General features: G+C 38.8%; 1 protein-coding gene and 1 long non-coding RNA gene across 10 annotated transcripts in view; one reads left to right on the top strand and one right to left on the bottom strand.

Moving 5' to 3' along the window:
- PRKCQ (protein kinase C theta) overlaps positions 1-20410 on the bottom strand; it is a 174201-nt gene that overhangs the window by 81934 nt on the left and 71857 nt on the right. For all 4 annotated transcript variants that reach the window (XM_077897291.1, XM_077897292.1, XM_077897294.1 and 1 more), the window contains 5 exons: positions 20037-20166; positions 16470-16579; positions 15424-15541; positions 7582-7742; positions 3861-4034 (listed from right to left, as the gene is read on the bottom strand). In XM_077897291.1, the coding sequence (XP_077753417.1) occupies positions 3861-4034; positions 7582-7742; positions 15424-15541; positions 16470-16579; positions 20037-20166 (693 nt within the window). The remainder of the gene's footprint in view (positions 1-3860; positions 4035-7581; positions 7743-15423; positions 15542-16469; positions 16580-20036; positions 20167-20410) is intronic.
- LOC144313882 (uncharacterized) overlaps positions 18543-20410 on the top strand; it is a 62399-nt gene continuing 60531 nt past the window's right edge. For 5 of the 6 annotated variants that reach the window (XR_013379526.1, XR_013379523.1, XR_013379522.1 and 2 more), the window contains exon 1: positions 18553-18644. This is a non-coding gene — a long non-coding RNA (uncharacterized LOC144313882). Of the gene's footprint in view, positions 18645-20410 lie in introns of all 6 variants that reach the window. The other variant, XR_013379525.1, reaches the window with a different exon arrangement.

Here is a 20410-nt window from a genome sequence, read left to right as displayed (position 1 = left end):
GTAAGAGAACATAGGCAGTAAGCTCTTTGACATCTATTTTAGAAATATATATATATTTTTTATCTTAGCAATATTTTTTGGACCAGTATCATCAGGCAAGGGCAACAAAAGCTAAAGTAAACAAATAGGTTTGCATAAAACTACAAAGATTTTGCATAGTGAGGGACACCATCAACAAAATGAAATAGCAATCTCTTGAATGGGATAAAATATTTGCAAATTATACATCTAATACGGTGTCAAATCCAAAATATATGAAGAACTTTAATGATTTATTATTTAAAAAACCCAAACAACTGGATTATAAATGGGCATAGGACCTGAATAAACATTTTCCCAAAGAAGACATACAGATAGCTAATAGGTATGTAAATGAGTCTCAACATCACTAATTAATGGGGAAATGCAAGTCAAAATTACCTCACACCTGTCAGATTGGCTATTATCAAAAAGATAAAAAGAATCACAAGTGTTGGAGAGGATATGGAGAAATCGAAGCCCTCGTGCACTGTTAGTGGGAATATAAACTGGGGCAGCCACTGTGGAAAACAGTGTGGAGGTTCCTCAAAAAGTTAAAAATACAATTACTGTATGATCCAGCTCTTCCACTTCTGGATATTTGTCCAAAGAAAACAAAAACACCAATTTGAAGAAACATATGCACCCTTATGTTCATTACAGCATTATTTATCATATCCAAGATATGGAAGCCACCTAAATGTCTATCAATAGATGAATGGATAAAGAATATGAGAAATGTGTATATGAATATATATACATAATACATAATAACACACATACATACAATAGAACATTGCTCAGCTGTAAAAATATATAAAGTGTTGCCATCTGTGACAACATGGATCAACCTGGAGGGTTTTATGTTAAGTGAAACAGGTCAGATGGAGAAAGACAAATACTATATGATCTCACTTATATAGAGAATCTAATAAAACAAAACAAAACAGAAACTGATTTATAGATACAGGAAACTGTGAGTCATCTGAATGGGGAGGGGTTGGGGGAGGTCAGTGAAGTAGGTGACAGGTTTTAAGAGATACAAACTTTCAGTTATAAGGTAAATAAGTCACAGGATATAATGTTAGCATAGAAAATGTAGTTAATAATATTGTAATAACTCTTTATGGTGATGGACGGTAACTACACTTATGAGGATCATTTTGTAATGTATACAAGTACTGAATCACTATGATGTACACCTAAAACTAATATTACATGTAAATTATACTTCAATAAAAATAATAATAAATAGTAAATGAATAACTATCATCAGAATCTCTTGAATCATCTGGCATTCAACAGCTGGGCTCTTTGAAGGTAGAAGGCAATGAATAACTTTTCCTAAAAATAACAATTCCACAGAAAAGTACATAGTACATTTATGTTATCTAGTACCTTCCCTCGTGTATAAAGGTAACTATTATTCCCTCAAGAAAGGCAATTTCCAAAATGTTCCCATAGCAAATTGTCATCCATTTCAACTGTTGCTTTTCACACTCATCTTTGGTGTTTAATTGGTTATTCTGTTTGACATGCAAGATCTGAATAATAAGTCGGGACATCTCAAAAAAAGCAACTCAGTGTCCTCGGGAAAGTATAATGCAAGATGAATTCCTCCATCCCTTATTTCAAAACGAACTCACTTCCTTGAACTCTAAGTAGTGAGCCAGTCAGTTTTTACATTTGATGTACATGTTCTCTGCCACTTTCCCCCATGCACTTCCTTCTCTAGTTTTGCTAATACGTTACAGCTGCATGGAACCTTAAAAGCATCTTCTGAGAGAAGAAAAGTAGCAAACACTGCCTGAAGCTCTGATAGACAAGCATGAGAAGGGAATATAGTTTCTACAAAGAGGATTATAAGAGCTTTCCCCATAGGATATAAAAACAATTATATATATAACAATTATATATATAAATCTGTATGTATGCATAAACAGGGAGAAAGTACCAGATGAAGCCTGATTACATCATACTCCTACAGGGACCTCGTCTTAAGTGTATTTAGCAGTTGGATACAAGCCTCACAATATTTCAAGAGAAGAAGTGAGATCACACAGCCCAGGATGCACAGATAATCCCGAATGCAGACTGTGAGCACATTGCAGAGCACTTCACTTCGCCTTTGGTAACATAGTGACAGATATTTATGATCCCCAGGAGGAAATTTCTGGGAGGAAATCTCTAACTCATTATCAGAAATCTCAAACTCTTTCTTGCTGAAGAAAATGAGTCTACTTTTTCTCAAATAGCTTATAATCCCTTCATTCTTTTCTGGTTTCTCCACTAGCCACCCGCACCTCTTCTGCCCAAGACCCTTTCCGCCTACTCGTACTCTAATTTCTAGCTTCTCTCAGCTCTGGGGACTCTTGTATGGAGTCTCTGTTCTGCAATTTAGTATCACTCACCTCTTTTAGTCTTGCCCCCTCAGTATTACCATGAAATTCCTGAGGTCAGGAACTTTATTTTACACTCCTGTATCCTTGGTGGTGCTTTAGATACTATACATGATTATTAAGTGCTTTAAAAAGTCATCTGGTTTCTTTCTTTTTTATCTAAGTGTATTTATGCATTTATTACTTTATTAAACATTTGTTGAGAATCTACTGGGGGCTGGGGAAGTAGGGATGAAAGGCCTACTTGCCATCCACATTTTCTGACTGATTCCACAGCTTCCCGAACACTCTACCCTCTGTGACTGGGGCAGCTTAGAGGCCTTCTGTTACTCGTATTTACATTAAGGTAGAACATTATCATGCAGGCTTGAAACAGAACAGCAGAATAAAGTCTTCATGCCCTTTGGATCTTAACCACACAGTCCCACGTGGGTCTGCTTACTATTCTAGCCCGTGTACAATGTGGAGAGAGTGAAGGAGAGTAGAAAAATGAAAAGAGAAAATCATAATGCTTGTGTATGAAGACTGATCTGCAAGGATGTTCATTTCAGTGTTATTTAAATCTGAACAGAAAGTTAGAAATGTTCTAATTGGATCAATCCCGTTGTAGAATATTCACTGATGTGAGGAAATATATAATAAGAGAGCATTGAAAATGCCAGTTATAGAATAGGAGGTCTTTACAATGGGTGTTTATTTTTATTTGACAAAATCCACTGGGGGAAAAAATCTGAAAGTTTAAATTTCAAAATACTAATTGTGAGTATACCCAAGTGATGAGATATTTTAAATGATTTTTTTTTGAGTATGAAGCATTTTTCCAAATTCTCTAAAATGATCTTGAATAACACTTTAGTCACAAAAAATAGGCAATTAAAAAATTTATTTAAGGAATAAGGAGATCAAGAAGAGAATCTTCCCAGAATAAGAGAACCTTCTGAAAGAATTCACTCTTTTACCTCATTGCTCAGGCCTCACTCACTGATAAAGCTCACTGTAAAGGCTGCTTCTTCACTGACCATATTTAGGAAAATAATAATGCACATGTATTTTTATCTACTGTCCAACTTTTGTCTTTTCAAATACATATATGGTAGATAAAGAAACAAGTGTTATGTCTTTCTTCCTCATAAAACACTGCTTTGTCAAGCAAGTCAGAGCTGCTTAGAATCCTGGTTGTTATATAAATTAAACCAAATTCTAAAACACAAGCAAACAGACAAACCCACAAGTAAAGCCCTTTCCCAACCGACTATGCTAAAAAATTTAAAATAATATCTCAGTGATGTTTGGACAAATGGAAGGTGAGCTGAAAAGTAAAGAAAAAAATATGGAGACAATTCCCCACATTTCCCAATAAGGGCACCTTAGGGGCACCCTGCATAGACAGGCACATTTGCTAAGTAAGAATTGGATGAAGAGTTGTCCAAATAGAAGCCTTACCTTGGTCTGGAATGTACAGAACATGTGCGTTAAGAACGGATGCTCCCAGGCCAAGGAGAGAACTCTCTTTTCTACCATTGTACACTCAACATCGTCATCCATCAAAACCACATCTTTCTTTAAGGCTTTTATTGCGAAAAATTGATTGGTTTTCTTGAACTCTGCTAGGAAGACCTAGAAGGAAGGGTGAGAAGTAATTTTATTTTAGAAGTTGATCTCACACTCATTAAAGAAGAGACAAAATTCTGAGAGAGATCTGTGTTGGGTGAGAAAAGAGGATTTCTTCTCCAATATCCCTTTATAGAGACAAAATAAAGCACTTTACTGATTTTAGGATATTACCTAGTAGTTTCAGACATGCTTTGTACCTTTCAAAGGATTCCACAAAAGTACTGTACAATTGGATGGGTTACTCTCAGTCCCTGAAAAATTCTGTTTAAAAAAATATGACCTGTCTGCCTAGGGAACTGAGTAAATTTATAATATAAATCCCCAGGGACTAAGGGCATACTGAAGGAAGCAAGAATAAGCAGCAGAGAGAGGAAGATTTGATTACACTTGAAACATCAGTGCAAATGAGCATAAAACTTATATGCTTAAAGAATGTACACCATTTCATCTGATGGCATAGATGCTAATGCCATTTTTATCACCTACTATGTGCTACACACTCTGCTATGCTTTATATGTGCTACCTAATTCTTAGCTCAGAACTCTCTGCAAGACAGATAGTAATTTAAAAAAAACAACAACAACTGGGTTTAAAGAGTAAACTTACTCAACTTACTCAAATTCATGGAGCTACTCAGTAAGAAAAAAAAAATCTAATTCCAAATTTACTTTTTCTACTTGATTTCATGGATCTTATATGAAAGGACACCAGATGGCGTATAATGGGGAGTTTCTACAACTTTTGCTTTTGCAAATGATGCAACAGATGACTGACAATTGTGAGGACATGGCATTTGGAAGAAGAAAACTCCAGCTTGGGTCTCTTTTCACAGACATTTACTAGCTGTGGGAATGTGGGCAAACCAATTAACCTCTCTGGGCTTTAGTTTCCTAATGTGTAAAAGAGATAATTGTCATGACATTCTCCAACTTGCAAGACCATTGTGAAAATCAAATGACTACCACATGGGAAAGTGATTTGGAAGCTATAAAATGCTCTCTAAATGACAGTTATTAAGAATACTTGTCATTTGTTTCTTGACTTTTAGGGAATGTCAAAATCAATGACACCAAACCAGTACTGAAAATGCATGTGTCTATATTTAAAATAATATGGCGCAGATAGGGATCCCTGGGTGGCGCAGCGGTTTGGCGCCTGCCTTTGGCCCAGGGCGCGATCCTGGAGACCCGGGATCGAATCCCACGTCGGGCTCCCTGCATGGAGCCTGCTTCTCCCTCTGCCTATGTCTCTTCCTCTCTCTCTCTCTGTGTGACTGTCATGAATAAATAAATAAAATCTTAAAAAAAAATATGGCGCAGATATATAGCTTTGAGGGTAGCTGGCTTGATAGAGGGCATAGAACTTAGATGAGAATGCAGGCAAATGGATGATGTGCATACCTCCAGAAAACAATGCTATTTTTTTTTTCCTGGACCTCAAGGTAAATTGAGAATAAGAATATAGAGGCTAAAAAAAAAAAAAAAAAAAAAAAAAAGGAATATAGAGGCTACCATTTTGATGAGAAACCATACTTTCTATCTACAGCTAAAAAGGGAGAAAAACAAGTTTTGGAGTATTCTCAGTGTTGTAAGAAAGGGAAATATGGCTGTTCCATTTTGCTTTGGTGCTTCGTCCTCCTCTCTGAGCCCTATGGTTCTATCTTCTCACTATGTAGGGACTCAGGGTCCTGATGGCGAGGGGCATACTGCTTTGGACAGAGAGCAGAGGATACCTGAGGCTCTCAATTGTCTGTTGGGATATTTTACTAAGGCTTGTAGGTTTAACTTAATGTCTTTCTTATTAACCTTGTTCATATATAGAAACCCACATGGGAACAAAGAAATATAAACATTTCATTAACAATTAAAAGTGCTCTTTTGGTAATTGTTTCTTTCAATAAAACATTCCCAAGCCAGCCATAAACTAAGAAGCTGAAAAGGCAATTTCCATCTCTATAATGGGCTTTCAATTTTTGGTAACAGGTTATAATTGCACATTAATTGATGCTAAATTATAATGAAGACTGGCTGTAAAATTGCCTATCACACAGATTAACACCAAATGAGCCTGCTGTGTTTCATATTATTGTGGAAATGAACTAAAAGAATTAATGGATATCAGCTAGTTTGCAGGGCAGAACAGATTTTGCCAAAAGCAATGTGCGGTGTTTCAATCCAAACCCAATTGTAGCACAGTGTCATTCAGCTGTGGTGATGCTCAGTTGCATTCTAGTTTATTATTAAATAAACTGGGTGAGTTTCCTGGCCAAAGACCAGGGAGCAGATGTGGAGCATAACGCTGGCTTTGGATGCACAAATTCATAGAACAGTAGTCTCTGGCTAAAATTTTCCGAAGAGTTTCATCCAAGACTAGGACAACAGAGGGTGCCATTAATATAGTAGATATCCTTAATATCTAGAATAATCTCACAGTTAAAGTTCCATGGCATCTCTTTTTACATTCACTAGCTTGAAATTTTTTTCCATCACTGATAGTTGATCGTTAAATTATGTCATCTTCCTTCTTTTCCTCTTGTCCTTTGTGACTGACAGAGATGGCCCATAACTTGAGTGTGTGGCAGGAAGAGTTTAGAGGAGGGACTTTCCCCCATGAAACTCTTCTCATGACTCTTAAACTACAGCTTTGTGATGAACTGAATTATGTCCCCTCCAAAAATTTACATGCTGAAGTCCTAACCCTGGTACCTCAGAATGTGACTATGTTTGGAGGTAGGGTCTTCACAGAGGTAATCAGGTTAAAATAAGTTCATTAGGGTGGGCCTTAATCCAACATGACTAGTGTCCTTATAAGAAGAAAATACTAGGACACAGATACACACAGAGGGCAATCATGTGAAGATACAGGGAGAAGATGGCTATTTTTATTTTATTTTATTTTATTTTATTTTATTTTATTTTATTTTATTTTATTTTATTTATTATTTTATTTATTTATTTATTTATTTATTTATTTATTTATTTAGGCTATTTATTTTATAAGCCAAAGACAGACCTCAGAAGAAACAGCCCTACCAACACTTAGGTCTTAGACATTTGGCCTCCAGAATGAAAAGAAAATAAGTTTCTGTTCTTTCACTCACTCAGTTGTGATACTTTACCTTCATCTTAGCAAACTAATATAAGACTGAGGACATTTGATAAAGAAAGAAATTGCATTCAAAGTAAAACAACACTCCAAGTGAAGGAAACAAAAGAGAATCATCAACAACAAAAAATCCTGTGTGAAACAGAAACTGGCTGAGGTAGCTTTTCATTTTTTTGATGTCCAACTATACCAAACTTATAAGTGTGTGGGTATGCATCTTTGAAACAAAATGGCTTGGGAACAATGATTCCCAGGAAGCAGAGGCCACTATTTCCTAGAGTTCTTGGGTTTCCTTTTTATTAGGACTCCTCTCTATCCTGTTAAAAAATGCACAGGAGAAATGTTCTCCACGTACACACAACCAGTCCTTATCCCATGAGTTTAAGAGCTTTGCTTTTCAATTTCTATAAGTTGGTCTACAGAATTCCATAGTGTATGTCATACCTTGCCAAAACTTCCTTTCCCCAACATTTTGTGCAAGATAAAATCCTCAATTTTTAATTTCATATGTACAGATGGTCTTTCTACATTCGGTTCAGGTTCCGGACGATGGCATATTTTCTCCATCCCATCCAAAGGAGACTCCCAAGAGATTCCCTGAGGCTCTGAAAATAGTAAGCCAGTGGTTAAAAATAAACAAGGAACAATGGAGGATCATTCTATTATTTTGAGAACACTTTTTCTTCCACTTCCCACTCTGAGGCTCCATGCACAAAAATGAAGAGAAGGGTCCCCTTTGGTGGAAAGGCAGTACCTTCCGCCTGTGAGCCTGGTACTTGGAACATGGACTGTATCTCTTATCTACTCAACAGACTGGGAGAAATTTTATGTTAAGAAACATATTATAATTAGTAAAATACCACTATGCAAAACAAAGGAGAACTTCAATGTCAAATCATGGACAAATAAAGATTTTAAGCAAATTTGAGGAAAAATGGTTCTCAGCTACTTGCATGGCTCACAGGCATTGTAGCATCATGTGATGTTGCATGTGAGGGAAGAGGAAATGGAAACCAGACTGCTGGAGATCAGAATTGCATCACCCCTTACTCTATTCAAGTCAGCCAATTTATTCCACACCCAATGCCAGAGGAAGTGCAGAAAACTTTTTTGAAAATATCCTCCTTTCCACTTACAACATTTCTTTCCCTAAGATTTTATTTATTTATTCATGAAAGACGTAGAGAGAGAGGCAGAGACATAGGCAGAGGAAGAAGCAGACCCTCCGTGGGGAGCCCAATGCGGAACTCGATTCCAGGATCCCGGGATCACACCCTGAGCCGAAGGCAGATGCTCAACCACTGAGCTACCCAGGTGCCCTTTCTTTTCTTTTTTATTGAAAAATATTTGACACAACATATGTTAATTTAAAGGGTACAACATGTTGACTTGATACATTTATATATTGTGACATAATTTGCCATTTTACAATAGCACCTCTATCACATCACATAATTTCACTTGTTTCTCGTGGTTGGAATAATGACATTTTTTTTATTTTAAATCTCTGGATATACCTTTCTTCTCCCTGAGTCCAAGGAAAGTCAGTAGAGGCATCCCCCTAGTTTTGAAAGTTCGCCTTTGCCACTTTGCTTTCATTAAAAATCTACATTGTTACCTGTTCTCGCTGACCGTAAAAAACCTGGAGAGAACTTTGTCTTTTACAGAAAAAAAGAGAAGTGCAAATAATATTCAGCACTGGTTTTGCAGTGGGCCGGAAGAGGCAGTGCACCTGAGTGAGAGCAGTGCCACCCAGCCCCTTCTGTGGAAACAACACTCAGCACCTGAGCAACCAGCTGAAAAAGCTTTGAACTGTGTGAACATCTGTGCTTGATGTTGAGTATTCTGTGCCTCTGTTAGCAACATGTGTTCTAGGCTATCAGAAAAGCCTAAGGTGATTTTTGGGGCCTAGGAATACTAAAAAATTGTTCTATGTAAATTAACAGTAATTGCTTCTTTGCTTTATGCCATTCTGGCTTACAAAAGATTTTTCAGGGAGTCAAGGGGAAGATGGTGGGGGAGGATCCGAAGCTTACCTCATCCCATGAGCACAAGGTAATAGCTACATCTATGCAACTAACACTGAAAATGGTCTAAAGGCTGGCTGAACAGACCTTCCACAGTTGATTACAGACAAAAGGCCACAGTGAGAGAGACCGAAGGAGTGGAGATGCAGTTAGGAGCCAAACCCCTGTGAGACTAGTCACAAATGGGAGGGACACCACAAGCATAGAGAAGCCACAGGTGCCACAGGTGCCACAGGTGCCACAGGCCTGGGTGGGGGACCTGCAGTGGGAAGACAAATATCAATAACATTTGGCTCTGAAAACCAGCGGGGCTTAAAACTAGGAGCTTTAAAAATCAGCCAGTCTTAACTTTGTGAACTTTTAAATAATAAGAGGCCTTAACTTTGGGCAGAGCAGGAGGGCGATAGGAAACTGGGTCCCTACTATATAGAACTTAAAGAGCCACCATAATAACTTGGTCCAAGACAGCACAGAAGCAGCAGTTTAAAAAATGCCTGGGGTTATACATGAGGAGGTCTATTAATTAATCTTTGAATGTGAGCTGGAGGGTCAGGGATCCTCAGGAGATTTCTCTGGGAACCAAACTGCTAGCAGGCACCATTTTCTTCCTCTTCCCAATCCTAGATAACCAGATGGTTGTGAGCACCATCAACCTTGCTAACACCTGCCCCAGTGATCACCTGTGGACCTGCCCATTCAACCTGCCCACTTTAGCAGGCATCCCTCTAAAGCAGGTCTTGCCTCACCCTCCACCCCCAGGAAGTCCCAGTAGAGACCAGTACCACTCCAAAGTGACTCCTCCCCTGGGGAGTAGGAGAGATAACTTCACACACCAGTGCACCCCCAGTTCCAACAGCTGAGTCTCCTACCTGGCTGTGCAGGGAGCAATCCCTGCCACTCAGGGTACCTGCAGCTATGGCAGAAAGGCTAACTCCAGATAGGCTGACTGATGACCCCACCCACCAACAACCCCATAGTGGCTTCTGATAGGCCTCTCAACAGCGTGGGGAAGAAACCCTGCCCTGTGCACCCACAGCAGGCAAAGTGGGTCAGTACAGCCAGCTGGGCGGAAGGCAATTATGGCTCAGCCTCCATAGTAGGGTAAATGCAGCACAACCAGGGATACCTCTAGAGCTCCCAATTCTGATGACCAGGGGGACTGCACTACATGACACCACAGGACTTCTCATCAAGGCCATTACTTTCAAGACCAGAAGATGTAGCTGAATTACCTAATACACAGAAACACAGATAAACAAAATGAGGAGACAGAGGGGTATGTCTCAAAAGAATAAGACGAAATCACAGTGAAAGACCTAAATGAAATGGAGATGAACAATTTTCTTGATAAAGACTTCAAATTAGTAGTCATAAAAATACATCCTGGATTGAGAAAACATTGGATGATCTCAGTGAGAACTTCATCAAAGAGATAGAAAATATATATATAAAAAAAGAACCAGAGCTGAATAATACAATAACAATTGAAATAAAATTACACTAGAGGGAATCCACAGCAGGTTAGAGAATGCAGAAAAACAGATCAGCAATCTAAAAAGGAGAGTAATGGAAAGCAACCAAGCTGAATAGCAAAAAGAAAAAAAAAAAAGTAAGAGTTTAGTTAGGGAAGTTAGCAACACCATCAAGTATAATAACATCTGCATTATAGGGATTCAAGAAAGAGAAGAGAAAGAAAGGGGAACAGAAAATTTATTTGAAGAAATAATAGCTGAAAACTCCCCTAATCTGTGGGAGAAAAATAGGCATTCAAGTCCAGGAGGCACAGAGAGCCCCAAACAAGATGAACCTACGGGGGTCCACAACAAGACACATAATGATTAAAATGGCAAAAAGTAATGATAAAGAGAGATCTTAAAAGCAGCAAGGAAAAAGAAAAGAGTTACAAACAAGAGAGACCCCATAGGGCTATCAGTTAATTTTTCAGCAGATATTTTGCAGGCCAGAGAGAGTGACATGATATATTCAAAATGCTGAAAGAAGAAAATCTGCAACCAAGAATACTCTATCCAGCAAGGCTATCATTCAGAATAGGAGGAGAGGTAAAGAGTTTCCCAGACAAACAAAAGTTAAAAGAGTTCATTGCCACTAAACCAGCTTTATAAGAAATGTTAAAGGGAATTCTTCAAGTGAAAAGAAAAGGCCATAATTAGAAGAAAGCTATGAAAGGAAAAACTTTTACTGGTAAGCATAAACATTTATTAAAGGCAGTATAGTGGTTAGAACACAAAAGTAGTAAAATCAATTATATCTACAAAAATTAGTCAATGTAGTCACAAAATGAAAGCATGTAAAATATGACATCATATACATAAAGGGTGGGGGAGGAGTAAAAATTCAGTGCTTTTAGAATGTGTTAGAACTTAAGTGACCATCAACCTAATCTAGACTGCTCTACACATACGATGCTATATATGAACTCAATGGTAAACACAAATCAAAAGCCTATGATATACAAAAAATAAAGAGAAAGGAATCCAAGCCTAACATTATAGAAAGGTATCAAATCACAATGAAAGAGAGTAATGAAGGAAAGAAAAAATAGAGAAAAACTAAAAAACAGCCAGAAAACAATCAACAAAATGGCTAGAAGTATATACCTGTCAATAATTACTTTAAAGGTAAATATACTAAACACTCCAATCAAAAGTCTCAGGGTGCCTAAATGGATAAAAAACCAAGACCCATCTATATGCTGCATACAAGAGACTCACTTCAAACCTAAAGATACATACAGACTGAAAATTAAAAAGATGGGAAAACATATGCCATGCAAATAGAAGTGAAAAAAAAAAAAGGCTGGGGTAGCAATACTTACATCAGACAAAATAGGCTTTAAGACAAAAACTGTATCAAGAGACAAAGAAGGGCACTAAATAATGATAAAGGAGTCAACCCAACAAGAGGACATAAAATTATAAATATTTATGCATCCAGCATTGGAGTACCAGATTATATAAAGCAAATATTAACAGATATAAAGGGAGAAATGGACAGTAATACAGTAACAGTAGGGGACTTTAATATCTCACTTACATCAATGGATAAATATCCATGCAGATTATCAGTAAGGAAATGGTCGCTTTGAACAACATATTAGAGCAGATGGACCTAACATATATAAAACATTCCACCCCAAAACAGCAGAATACACATTCTTTTCAAGGACACATGGAACATTCTCCTGAATACATCACATGTTAGGCCACAGAAAAAGTGTCAGTAAATTTAAGGATGCTGAAGTCGTATCATGCCTCCATTCGAACCACAATGGTATGAAACTGGGAGTCAATTACAAGAAAAAGATCTGGAAAAAACCTAACACATAGAGCTGAAGATACATGCTCCTAAGCAACACAAATGGGTAAACAACTCAAAGAGGAAATCAGAAAATACATGGAGACAAATAACAAAAAAATGTTCTAAAATCTTTGGGCCCCAGCAAAAGCAATTCTAAGAGGGAAATTTATAGCAATACAGGGGTACCTCAAGAAATAAGAAAAATCAAATAAACAACCTAACCTTACACCTAAAGGAGTTAGAAAAAGGAAAACAAAGCCCAAAAATAATAGAGGAAGGAATAATAAAGATCAGAAGAGAAATAAGTGAAATAGGGATTAAAAGCAATGAAAAAAGATGAATCTAAGAGATGGTTCTTTGAAAAGGCAAACAAAATTAATAAACCTTTAGTCACAATCATCAAGAAAAAAAAGACTAAAAAACAAATAAAAGTCAAAAATACAAAATTAATATACAGAAATCTGTTGCATTTCTATACACTTAATAAAGGGAAAAAGTCATTAAGAAAACAATCCCATTTACAACTGCATCAAAAAAAAATACTTAGGAATAAACTTAACCAAGGAGGTGAAACCTGTACTGTGAAAACTATAAAACATTGAAGAAATTGAAGATGACAGGATCAAATGGAAAGATGTCTGTGCTCGTGAATTGGAAGACTTAACATTGTTAAAATGTCCATACCACCCAAAGCAATCTATAGTTTTCAGTGTCCCTATCAATCCCTATCAATCAATCCCTATCCCTATCAATATACCAACAGGATTTTTCACAAAACTAGGACAAATAATATTAAAATTAGCATGGAATCACAAAAGACCTTAAATAGCCAACATAATCTTGTGGAAGAACAAAGCTGGAGATATGACAATCCCAGATGTCAAGATATAGTACCAAAGCTATAATTATCAAAACAGTTAGGTACTCCCACAAAAACAGACACATAGATCAATTAAACAGAATAGAGGGTCCAGAAATAAACCCATACCTATATGGTCAATTAATTTATGATAAAGGAGGTGAGACTATACAATGGGGGGAAAAGTCTTTCTTTTTTTAAATAGTCCTTTCTACAATGGTCTTGGGAAAACTGAACAGATATATGCAAAAAAACAAAACTGCACCTCTTTCTTATACTAAATACAAAAACAAACTCACAATGGATTAAGATTTAACTGTGAGACCTGACACCATAAAACTCCTAAAAGAAGACACAGACAGTAATCGCTTTGACATCAGTCTTAGCAACATGGATAGGTCTCCTGAGGCAAGGGAAACAAAAGTAAAAATAAATTATTGGGAATACACCAAAATAAAAAGCTTCTGCACAGCAAAGGAAACCATAAACAAAACAAAAAGGCAACCTAGAGAATAGGAAAAGATATTTGCAAATGATATATCTGATTAGGGGTTAATATCCAAAATATACAAAGAACTTATAGAACTCAGCACCAAAAAAAAAAAAAAAACAAAAACAAAACAAAACAAAAAAACAAAAACAAAAACAAAAAAAACCAAACTGATTAAGAAATGGGCAGAAGACCTGAACAGATATTTTTCCAAAGAAGACATACTGATGTCCAACAAACATGTGAAAAGTTGCTGAACATCATCAATCACTAGGGAAATGCAAATCAAAACTACAATGGGATATCATCTTACACCAGTCAGTATGGCTGGTATCAAAAAGACAAGAAATAACAAGTACTAGCAATGATATGGAAAAAAAGGAAGCCTCATGCCTTGGTAGTGGGAATGCAAACAGATGTAGCCACTGTGGAAAACAGTACGGAGGTTTCTCAAAAAATTAAAAATAGAAATACCCTATGATCCAGTAATTCCACTACTAGGTATTTACCTAAAGAAAATGAAAACACGAATTAAAAAAGATATGCATTACTATGTTTCTTGCAGCATTATTTACAATAGCCAAAGTAGAGAAGGAATCCAAGTGCCCATTGATAGATGAATGCATGAAGTAGATGTGGTATATGTAAAATGGAATATTACTCAGCCATAAAAAGGAATAGATATTATGGTAAATGAAATAAATCAGACAGAGAAAGACAAACACCATATGATTTCATTTACATGTGGAATCTAAAAAACCAAACCAAACCAAACATTTTTAAATATAGAAAACAAACTGGTGGTTGCCAAAGGGGAGGTGGGTGGGGAAGCAGGTGATGTAAAGGGGATTAAGAAGTATAAACTTCCAGTTACAAAATAAGTAAGTCACAGAGATGAAGAGTACGGCATAGAGACTACAGTCAATAATATCGTAGTGACATTGTATGGTGACAGATGACCATTGGGTAATATGCAGAATTGTTGAATTGGTATATTGTACACCTGAAACTAAGCAATGCTGTATATTAATTAAATTTCAATTAAAAAAAAAGGTTTCGCAGAAATACTATACTTTAGGATAGTGGGGAAAAATCTGTATTTCATGCTGTATCGTGAAACTATTCTGTTCCCGGATTCACGTAGGCATATCCTCTAGTGAACTGCTTTCAGAAAGTAGGGGTAAACTTCCATAATGTCACAAACATTGAGGTCCCACCTTTCTACTCTTCAATTTCCCAAAAGAGTCTCCAAGGTATGTAATATGATGGTCACCTGTGGCATTTCCACCATTAAGATTTCTGGTAGATTTATTTTGCAAAACCTTTTAACAGTGACAGGAAGTAACATTCTAACATTCTAAGGAAACTTCTGCAGTTCTTTACTACAGACCTATTCCATTTTCTCCCTGCCCCCACTTCCCACCCTCTTATAAAGGTTTCCTAATGGGGCACATTTGGGTTTCACTTCCAAGACGTAGGAGCCTCTTACCTATCAGACCAGGTAAATGGAGAATTTAAATGCAGAAGACTCAGGTTAAGGTTGACCAAGATTAATTACTGACAATGTTTCTATTGAGGATCGGGATAGCTACCTTTTTTCCCAGGTGCTGGTACACATGGCAGCCTTGCTTCACCTTTTATGGAGCATGGGAGACCAATTTCAACCGGACCTTCTCTGAAGATGTGTTCAGTATCTCTTAAGCAGCGAGCCTAGATAACAAACAAAGAGTCAGACCACCCACCAACCCACCCACTACTGTCAGGACAGCTTGGCCTGCTGCCCTTGGAGATGAAATCCATTGAAGATTCCTAAATGCATTAGATAACTAACATTCTTCTTTCCTTCAGCACTCTTTAGGGTCCCATACCCTGTAAGAGTGTATTATATTTTGTGCACAGCTGAACACGTTTGCTTCCTTCATACTTTTCTGGGGGGGCCAACTGGTTTCTTCCATGCTATCTACATAATTTGGTCACAAATAAGAATGGAAGGTCAATGTATGGAAAAAGAACTTACATAAACAACATCAAGTCTTAAAGAGGGTTTGTTCTTGGATACGTAAATTCCACACACTAGTGCTAATGCATGTGAGTAAATGACAAGGCAAAAGTCATCCTGGACTCCATGTTCTGTGCACATCTTAGGGATGAATCTAGCAAGTATATAGGTATAAAGCTTGTAATGAATCCTCATTTTAATGAATTTGTTTCTGCCCCTGCTCATTCCACAAAGAAATTTTTTAAAAGATTTTATTTGCTTATTCATGAGAGACAGAGAGAGAAGGCAGAGACACAGGGAGAGGGATAAGCAGGCTCCTCACAGGGAGCCTGATGTGGGACTCGATCCCAGAACTCTGAGATCACACCCTGAGCTGAAGGCAGATGCTCAACCACTGAGCCACCCAGGAGTCCTGTCATTCCACAAAGAATTTAAGATCTTATAAAGATCTATGCAGGACAAAATCATTAAGTAAGTAAATATCTCAAAGTGGGGATATGTGCATGAGGATGAAAGTCAAAGGCAAGACAAGTGCTCAGGAACAGACTCCATGTTGTCCCACAGCTCCAAGGGCAAACGGACTAGAGTAGTCTTTGCTGAGTTGAAATTGCAGGAACTTAACCTAAAATGCTTTCTTACCTGTTGAGTGCTCTCGATCATTGCCAGTGCTTCAGCCATTAGCTTCTGATTTATGCCACAAAGGTTGGCCACCTTTGTCTGGCATCTGTGATGTACGTTCATGCCACATGCTGAAAAGGAGAAAGAGACACTGAACAAGATGAATAGAACTCACCGAGTGGACTTTGCACAGGACTGTTTAAGGTACACAGATGTTGAGGAGCAATTGGCAAATCCCTAGAGCCCTCTTCCCAGCAGAAGGAGAGACTGCATACAAATAAATTAAGGCATTGCTTTTACGATGCCACTACACATCCACCCCCCCTTCCGAAGACCACACCAGATGCTCTTCCATGTGAGGCTGCAGAATGACTCCCACTAGAGGCAGAACCAGCAGCACTGAAGGCTGCTGTCCGTGTAATGCATTTACACTGTGCCATTGCTGAGGAAAAAAACCTGACACTGGGTCTCTCTGGTGGAGATGTGCAATGCTGGGATGGAAGGTGTTCAATTCCCACTCTAGATTGGAGCCCATGCATCCCTTTTCCTACATGGGCTGCAAGGAGCTTCTCTCCCCTCTAGATTGAAGTCTAGGGTGCAGCCTCAGCCTATAGAACTGAAATAGAAATAAATGGTTGGGGTGGTCTGTGCATAGGAGCAGGAGTGGGAGTACAGAAAGTGGGCTAGAGACCTCATTCTCACCCTATGGCTGAGTTGTGCTAGTTGAATCAAATGATTTATATAGATCTATAATTCTGGGGGGAATATTATGATTCATTAGTCCTGAAAATAGCACAGTAAAGGTCCACCTTCCACTCACTATGATCCCAGGAGGCTTCTTGGATTGGGATGTATCAATACACACAATACAGATTGTGTGTCTGTATAAAGACAACTACTAGCTTGGAATATTGAAATTCTGATTATGAAACATCACTGTTACTAAAAAAAAAAAAAATCTAACTTAAGATTTCCAAACCTGGCTGATAGAGTTAAATTCTCAAGTTCTATTTCATTCTATCAAGGTCTATTAAAAGGGATTATTATAAAGCTATAAAATAAGCACTTTTACCCCCACATGCTTATGCAAAGAACTTAGCACAGTGATTTGCATCAAATAATCAACAAATCAACTATTTCATCTTCATTATTTATTCCAGTAAGATATGTGTTTAATATTTAAGTGAAATTTTAGCAGGCTTCAGGCTTTAGTTTTAACTAGCTTACTCTTCCTCAGATAGTTCATAGTAAAACAAAATAAAACAGCATTTTCTATGTAAGTATAGACCAGTACTTGTGCCAGCATATATGCACTGATACAACCAAAATCCATTCTAAGTGAAATCTTCTACGTATATCTAAAGCCTTTACTATAGTAAAGATGCTATTGATGAGGGCTTTCTTCTTTCTGAATTTAGCATGACTCATACTGGACTTGTTGATACAGATTGGACAGCCCTCACTGAATTTCTTTACTCATTAGTGCAAGGCAAAGGGAGGCAGTGAGCAAGGACTGAGCATGAGGGATTGGAGAGTTTCACTTTGCTTTCCCAACATGGAAGCTGGACCTAAGCTTGTCTCAGATGCTCTCACAGGAAGATAGGCCCCATTCATTCCCACTATGATGTCATATATCACTGTTACTAACCTATTAGGTGACAACTTGATCTCTGTGAGTGCGAACAGTCCCTTTGGATGATGATTTTCATGGGAATTAAAGTGAAGACAGAAAGAAACAGAGTCAAGATGAAGGGAGGCCGTACTTAGGAAGGTGGTTTAGAAGAGAACAAGACAGAAAGAGTGGGGCCAAGGCAGAGAAGGCAGGGCCTGAAAAGTAGATTGGAATGGGAGGTAAAGTCAAGGGCATGGAGGGTGGGTAAGGACACAGAGATGTCTGCAGGTGTCAGCCACAAGAGGAGAGGGTGCTGGGGAGGAGAGGGAGGGGAGGAGAGGGGAAAGGAGAGGAGAGGTGAGAGGAGAGGGTCTGCCTGGCGTGGAGGCAGGAAGAGAGAGAAAGAAAGAGAAGGGACCAGGGGGAAAGAATGTTAGGGGAGATGGAACAGAACAGGCATGTGGGCCATGAAACAATGGCAAGGAACCCTTGTGGAGGTTCTAAGCTCAGAGGCATCATCAGGCTGTTGGCAACACCAGGCAGGTGGGATGTTCCAGCTACAGGGAAAAGAAACCTCCCCCCAGGTGAGGGAGACCATTAGAAGACCCGGAGGGCCATCAGAGGGGATCTGATTATTCATGTCTCCTTGTTCAGTTCTGAAATTACATCTCGCCTATGAACTCCTAAATATACTCCATACAGTCAGTACCAGCTCCCCGTGAGCTCTTGGACAGGTGTAGAGAGCAGGGTGCCCAGTGATACTCCTGGAGGGATTATTAAGGTGAACTTTCACTGCATGTGGGTTCTGCTTTCAGTATGGCTTGAAAACCCAACCTTCCCTATCTCCACTAAGATGTCCCTCCAGACTCTGTCAGACATGGGAGTACAACGGGGATGAGGAAGAGAAAGCCATGGGGGGGTGATCCTCACCTTTAGCACTTAAAGGATAAAAATTGCAAAAGATTTAGTCAGTGGCATTAAAACAAAATGGGGCAGCCAAGAAGAAATAAAGTGGCTTCCATATTTAATAATTTGAAATAGGCCTCTGATGCAGCAGGATGCCCTCCTTTTTGAATGTCTATCTGGCCTTTTGAATGTCTATCTCACCCCCACTTACAAAGCAGAAGTGCCTTGCTGAAATTTTCCCTCCCTACTGCCTAATCCTGGTGTAACAGCATCTCAGTTTCTAAAGGTTATCGTCTTAGCAATTTGAACTTTTAGGGCAAGAAAGTTCTTTTTGCTCTTTCTCAGGACCAGTCTGAAAAACTTCAAAAGTCAAAACTCAAAGCTCAAAACTCATCAGTTTTGAACCTCTCCTTGTGGAACTGAAAGAAGGGAGAATGTGTGACCATATGCATGTCCCTGGTTTGCAACCTCTGGTGTCTTAGCAGAGACTCTAGCATAACTAACAGAGCTACAGGCTCAGGCCCTGATGTAATGCCAGCCTTTAAGGAGAGACCAGAGGAGAGAACATGATGGCCAGTGTGGGGGACTGGGCCCTTACTGGGCATGCTTTGGGCACAGACTCTCCAATCTAAGTCACAGAATGCCTATGTGCAAGATCACCCATTGGCCAAACAGAATCTGTTCCAGGCTTGGTCCTTGATGGGCTACAGAAGGCATCTTAAGGTGTGAGGGAGAGTGGTGGGGGCACAGCTTGAGCTGCCAGGGTCAGAAGGGGCAAAAGGGCAGGTCTCAGTGAAGGGGGCCAGGTACAACGGAAGAGTGACAGGCCAGGAGACTTGACATTGAGTCTGAACGGGTTTGCACTTCTCTGGGATCCAAGGATGATGGTGTTGGGGATGGAAGGAAACAGGCAGCAATTAGTTCATTTTCATGATCTCGGGGTCATCTGGGCTAGTTAGAGAAGTCAACCCTCTATGCTTCCTCCTCCCCTCATGCTCTCCATTAGAGCTGCAAAGCCATCCTGTAGGGGTTCCGTACCAGGGCCCATGTCCATTTCCCGCTGGACTCACCATCACACTTGAGTCCTTGCCTGGCCAGGCCCCACAGCAGGGTCCCACAGTGCTCACAGAAGGTCGGGCTTTTGTAATTGTAGACTTTAAATCTATGCGGCATGTCAATTTTGAACCTCTCCTTGTGGAACTGAAAGAAGGGAGAATGTGTAACCATATGCATGTCCCTGATTTGCAACCTCTGGTGTCTTAGCAGAGACTCTAGCATAACAGAGCACTAAAAACACTGGGACAATGTGTGCTTTAAGCCATAAGCCTTACTCATCAAGCCTTAGAGCCATGGCCAAAGAAGGCAGGCAGCCATTAGCTCTTCCAGGCAAGGGGCATGTGTGCGATATACACATATCAAGTAACCCGGGATAGGCTGAAGTCTG

This window comes from Canis aureus, chromosome 5 (assembly GCF_053574225.1).
Source record: "Canis aureus isolate CA01 chromosome 5, VMU_Caureus_v.1.0, whole genome shotgun sequence".
In the NCBI taxonomy this organism is placed as follows: Eukaryota; Metazoa; Chordata; class Mammalia; order Carnivora; family Canidae; genus Canis; species Canis aureus.
Note: the sequence above shows the minus strand (reverse complement) of the source record. Positions and strands in the feature narration are given on the sequence as shown.